Here is a 6273-nt window from a genome sequence, read left to right on the forward strand (position 1 = left end):
CCTTCTCCCCCCCACCTGTGCACTCCCCCTTCTCTCTTTTCACAAGCCCCCCACTTCCTCAGGGCGCTCTGCATCCTGTTCCTTCAGGGGTACACAGGGAACAGCACCCCAACTTTATGTGCCCACGGCCTCCAAAGCTGAACGTGGTCCTTTTCAGGGCCATGCAGACTCCAAAAGGCGCCTCTGTTCCAAACAGAACTCTTCTGAATGGGGAGGATTGTAATCACTTGAAAGACCAATTGAGATGCAGGACACTTGAGGACTTGTGGGGCCAGCAGGGAGAGGTGCTCGGGGACAGGGGGCCCTTGCACCCAGCAGTGTAGGAGGTACCCACTGTCCTGTGCACGGGGCGGGCGGGGGCTGCCCTGCCCTCCTCATCCCCCTGCCCAGACCTAGTGAGACAAAACTGAAACAGCTTGTCTGGGCTCTGGCACTCCCCCGAAGCAATCCCCACCAGGACCCTCAGGCAGGAGCTCCGTGCAGGTGCCCCTACCAGGTTACAGGACTGCCCCTCGCCCTCCACTCTCCTCCGGCAGCAACCCAGACAGGGCTGGGGTCTCAGGAAACATGTCTGCTACAAAGTCTCCAAAATCTTTTCCGTAACTGGAAACCTTAAAGGTGTACTAAGTTAAATGATGAATATTCATTAAATATCCAGGCCATTTCTAAATACTGAAACATTTGTAAACATAAATTTACCTGCTTTTGGCTTCTAATTACAGAGAGACAAAAGATAAGTGAGTCTGTTGGTAGACAGGCGCCACGCGTGGCAAGGAACCTGTACCATGAGGCGGCGCACGCGGCGAGGTTAGGCAGCGAGGCGTTCACGCAGTCGCTCATCTACTACCGAACGTGTACGTAACCACTAGTGCACAACTGCTTGCTCTCTGGTCTTCCCTGGATATGACAGTTTCAAGGCTTAAAAACTCTAATCGACGTATGTAAGGGAAACTAAGAATAATTAGGGTAAAGAAATCACAGGGGCACCTGGGTGGTTCAGTCAGTTAGGCTTCCGGCTTGGACTTCGACTTCAGCTCAGGTCATGATCTCACGGCTTGTGAGTTCGAGGCCTGCATGGGGCTCTGTGCTGACAGCTCAGAGCCTGGAGCTGCTTCAGATTCTGTGTCTCCCTCTCCCTCTGCCCCTCCCCTGCTCACACTCTGTCTCTCTCTCTTTTAAAAATGAAATAAAACATTGAAAAAATTATATCAAAAAAGAAATAAACTCTATATACAAAGTACACAGAAAATTAATACATGTTTTTGGTAAGAAAATGTATTTAAGAAATGGAGATGTGCTCTTATTAAAAGAAGAGTAATTCTGTCCTAGGTTAGGGATTATCTAAAGCTATTTCAAAATTTAAAGAACAGGAGAATTAGGGCAACTGGGTGGCTCAGTTGGTTAAAGATTTCAGCTCAGATCATGATCTCGCAGTTCGTGAGTTCGAGCCCCGCGTCGGGTTCTGTACTGACAGCTCAGAGTATGGAGCCTGTTTCAGATTCTGTGTCCCCCTTTCAGCTCTGTCTTTCTCTTTCTTTCAAAAATAAATAAAAAACATTTTATAAAGCCCCAGGAGAATAAAATATAAAAACAAAACAGATATCAAAAGTTGGGGGGAAAAGAGAATAACAAAGAGAAAATCTTGCGTGGTGAAACTGGCTAGAACTAAATGTTTTGATTATTGATTACAAGGAAGTGTGTGCCTATGAAGAACTAGAATGTGTCACTTTTTCTCTATTAAAAGGACAAAATTATATTGGATTATTGTAAAAGAGTGTTCTTTACATGTTGAATAATCTGCCTAGAAAATAAAGATTATGTGCCTTATCAAAATAACCCCCTCTACTTCCTGTGTCTTAGTCAGGTCTTTGATTACTTACGAATATTGAATTTTCTCATTTGTAAAAGAACTAAAGTTTCTGTTTTGTTTTTCCAACTATGCAGCTTATTGGTTTACCCTGGAAATTTTTAAATGGTCACTTTGCTTAAATAGATAACAAAGCATCATTTCACAGTGACCTCTGAGCATATTTAATCAAGTTTTAAACCTTCGGACACTTTTGATAACTTCTAAAAGTCAAATTCTGCATGAAGTCTTTTTGACCTAGAACCAATATTGGAGTTTTTCCGGGGGGGGGGGGGTCTCTGAAAAATCTTAAAGATTTAGGAATGATATTAAACTACAATTAGGCTAATTGGCATGTTGGATCCCAGGAGAAGTACCATCAAACAAAAGTGATATTTAACCTTCTTTAAGTTGTATTTGTACGGGTATCCATTACTAATACTTGTGTTAATGGTAGAATACTTGTATTCTGAAATACTTGTATTTCAGAAGTTGTATAAAATCTCCAGAAATGTGTCAATGTTCTTACTATAGGTATGATCCATCATAATTCCAATGTTTATTTTTTATGTTTATTGATTTATTTTGAGAGAGAGCGAGAGAACAAGCAGGGGAGGGGCAGAGAGAGAGGGAGAAAGAGAATCCCAAGCAGCCTCCACACTGTCAGTGCAAAGCCCTACGCAGGGCTCGATCTCATGAACTGTGAGATCAGAGGCTTAACCGACGGAGCCACCCAGGTGCCCCTCCAACGTTTACTTTAAAGTGCTGAGTGCCTCAGAAATAACCACATTTCCTTGTCAATTCAGTCATTTTCAAATGAGCTTTCAACACATCTTCAGCCATGGTCATTTTTAAGTCTGTGTCATCCGCGGACAAGCTGCTGCTCCTTCTCCCAGAACTCCTGTCATCTGCTGCAACAAGAGCGACCCGGAGCTCTGAGGCCCGCCCCAGGACCTGGACCCCGGAGCTCTGAGGCCCGCCCCAGGACGGGGACCCCGGAGCTCTGAGGCCCGCCCCAGGACGGGGACTGCACGAGGACTCCCAGAGCGGGAGAAGGCTGATGCGGTCCCCAAACCTCTAACCCAGAGTCAAACAAAACCGAAAGTGAACCGCATGGGTCTGAACAAACTGACAAATATGATGATCATTTGTTAAATGTTTTGTTTGAAACATCGCTGCGGCTCCTTTAAGATTTAAGGAAGGAAGCCCTTTTTCCTCTTTCCAAGCTATCTGTCACGTACAGTAATCTGATGAATTATCTTTGTCAACAGAATTAAAACAGATATGCTTCTCTCCGTGCCTGATCCCTCCAGAACTGAACATCCTTATTTCTATGGCAATATAATTTTATCATAGATTATATACATCCTATATATATGCAAATGTGTATGTTAAATAGTAACGCACTGTCCTTAAGGAAAATATAATTTAAAACATTGATTACCACCGCCTTGACTGGAATGCCATACTTGAGAATACTGTGCATGTAGAATCAGATATGACCAGTTTTAAGGAACTAAACTCAGCTTTATCTAACCAATAAAGCCCTCAAAACCCAGCGGCACTTTGCTTACAGGGCTTCTAGCCCTACATGTATGTACATGTAAGTAAGGACGGACACGTTCTGGCAGATTTTAGGAAACTTAAAATATGAGTACCATGCAATTTCACTTACACGTGGAATCTAAAAGATAAAGGCACAAACAGACTCTGAAATACAGAGAACTTGTGGCTGCCAGAAGCCAGGAGGGGACAGGTGAAATAGACAAAGAAGATTAAGAGGCACGAACTTCCAGTCACAGAATGAGTGAGTGACAGAGATGAGAGAGTGCAGCGTGGGAAATAGAGCCAGTCTCACACGGTAACACTGTCTGGCGGCCACACTTGTGAACAGTGAGTGACGTCCAGGACGGCTGAGTCACTATTTGTAGACCTGAAAGTAACAGCGTACGTAAATTATAATTCAGTAAAAAAGTACTTCATAAGATTATATCTTGGAGATCGAAGAAGAGAGGAATTCACTCAGATCTGCAGGTATTACAGGCAAAGAATGATGGCAGGTCGTTGGCGTGGCTTCCTGGTCTGGAGAGACTTCAAAAGCCCAAGCGGAGATTCTTTATTGAAAGTTCTGGTAAAGGAGACTTAAAAAGAGCCTATGTGACCAGTCACTATTCTTGGCGCACGTGTAATTATCAGGCCAAGCGTATGAGACTAGACTTACTTTACAAACAAATTAATCCTATGGTGATTACATTTGATAGAAACGGAAGTGACTGTAGAGAGAAGATTGTGTTTCAGTAAAGAACAGTAGTGCACCCGTTATCAGACCCAGACCTGGCTGTTGTCTTCGTTATCCACCTACAAACGAGGCTGGGTCCTGAATTCTTTAGTTTCCTCCAATAGCTGGCTACACCTCTCCAAACTAATGTTTCCAATTTTCTCCCACCCTTCTGACTTGGGATCACTGAAAAGGAAAACTTCCCTTTTTTCCCAACGCTCTAAAACCTGGAGCTGGACAGCTTGAATCAAACTTCGGAGAAGCCGCCACAACAGTTCACGTACGGACAACTCTTCTTGTCTGCTGCCGGTGGGCCGCTCAGGAATGTCACCAGAATACCCAATGCCATCACCGGTCACTCCAGCTGGAAAGCAGGAGTTCCCGAGAATCAGACCCACTCCATCATCTAAAGATGCGCCAAACCCAACATCCAGAAAAATCTTCTCAACTGATCTCCCTCTAGGCTAAAAAGCAGAGTCTGGAGTTTGTCCTAATCCTAAACCTTTGTTTCTGTAGAAACGCTTCCTGTGAAGTAGCTGGTGGCCTGTACCACAGGGAGCCTAGAAGAGACAGGAGGGGACCAGGGTTTCCTCAGGGCTAGAGGTGGGCACTGGGGAGTAGAAGGTAATTGATATGCGTGCAGGATGTCTTTTATGAGGCCGTGAAAATATCCTAAAATCAACTGTGCTGATGGTTGCCCATATCTGTGACTCTACCAAAAATCACTGAATTACACACCTAAAACGCAGATTCCTGGGCCTCTACCCCCAAAACGATGCACACTACTGTTGGTGGGGAGGGGTGGGGGAGAGTTCAAGGTGTGGCGAGAAGTGTGGACGACCATCCACATCCTCCCTCTCCCTCTAACTGGTACCTTGTCTTCTGACAGAAGTTCTGCGCTGTGGTTTTAATACGGATATTGGGTTTTGTGGAGAAAAACTGAGCAGGGAAAAGCACGCTGTCATACGTCCTCGCTCACCCCACCTCAAGTCCGCACCCGACTCCACCACTCACCCAGCACAACCGCATTCCAGGCACTGCAAACAGCTACTAGAGAATCCTCCACATCCCACCGGCCAGGTGGAGACGGTGAGCGCCCAGGGACACCCGTAATGGTGGCATCCCACTCCCCTTAGACACACGCTGTCTAGCCCTCTGGCCCCTGGACTCGGATGTTGGAGGGTCTACTCACCATTCTTCTTAGCTTGGGATCCATTGGGCGGGAGCTCCGTAGTGTCTAGCAATTTCCCTGGACCTCAGAGGAAAGGGGAAGAGGTCATCTCATCAAGGCCCTCAGCTGCCCAAATTAGAGATCTCTCTGCAAATTGCCTGGCTGTGCTCCCCCCGCCACCCCCAGAGGGAAGACAAGGCTGGCATAGTGGACCTATTCACATTTGGAAAACAAAGATGCTTCAGAGATACTCATTCAATCTGAAGGCAGAGGAAGAAACAATGCATCTCATGTGTACAGATAAAGGGATGAAGCAGTGACCGGAAGTCATCTGATGTTACTGAACATCAAAACAGGTGCTTCACTGGGCACGTGCAGAGGGGCTGAGCCGTGAGAGGGAGCAAGTGTGTGTGCCCAAGGCCAGCAGAGCTGACACAGAGGTGACAGGAACATGCCCCGGGACCCTAGGCAGGTAGGGGAGCCGCTGCTCTGTCATCACGGCTCCCCCAGGGGAATGTTACCTGGGAGCTGGATCAGCCTGGCGGGCCCTGAGTTAGCCTGCTCAGGCCGCCACCGGGAGGTTCCTCAGGCCAGGGGCTGAACCAACAGAAATCTGTTCTCCCCCAGTTCCAGAGGCTGGGAGTCCAAGATCAAGGTGTTGGCACGGTCGGTTCCTTCTAAGGGCTGAGAGGGAGAATCTCTTCCCGGCCTCTCGCTCAGCTTCTGCTGGGTGCTCGTGGTTGGTGTTCCTCATCTTGCAAACGCATCACCCAATCTCTGCCCATGCCCTTCTCCCCATGTGCATGTCTGTGAAAAAGTGTCCCTCTTTCATAAAGTCATCAGTCCTATGGGATTAGGGCCGGTCCTACTCCTCTAAGACCTTGTCATAATTAATTATATCTGCAAAGACCCTGTTTCCTAGTAAGGTCACATTCCGAGGTAATGGGAATCAGGACTTCACCATATGAATTTTGGAGG

General features: G+C 46.6%; 1 protein-coding gene across 1 annotated transcript in view; it reads right to left on the minus strand.

Moving 5' to 3' along the window:
* Positions 1 to 5428, minus strand: part of CNDP1 (carnosine dipeptidase 1) — a 37554-nt gene extending 32126 nt beyond the window's left edge. Inside the window, exon 1 of the mRNA XM_029921745.1 lies at positions 5317 to 5428. Coding sequence (XP_029777605.1) covers positions 5317 to 5340 — 24 coding nt within the window. The 5' untranslated portion in view covers positions 5341 to 5428. The remainder of the gene's footprint in view (positions 1 to 5316) is intronic.
* Positions 5429 to 6273: the final 845 nt, after the last annotated feature.

The sequence above is a fragment of the Suricata suricatta genome, chromosome 14 (genome assembly GCF_006229205.1).
Source record: "Suricata suricatta isolate VVHF042 chromosome 14, meerkat_22Aug2017_6uvM2_HiC, whole genome shotgun sequence".
Classification (NCBI taxonomy): domain Eukaryota; kingdom Metazoa; phylum Chordata; class Mammalia; order Carnivora; family Herpestidae; genus Suricata; species Suricata suricatta.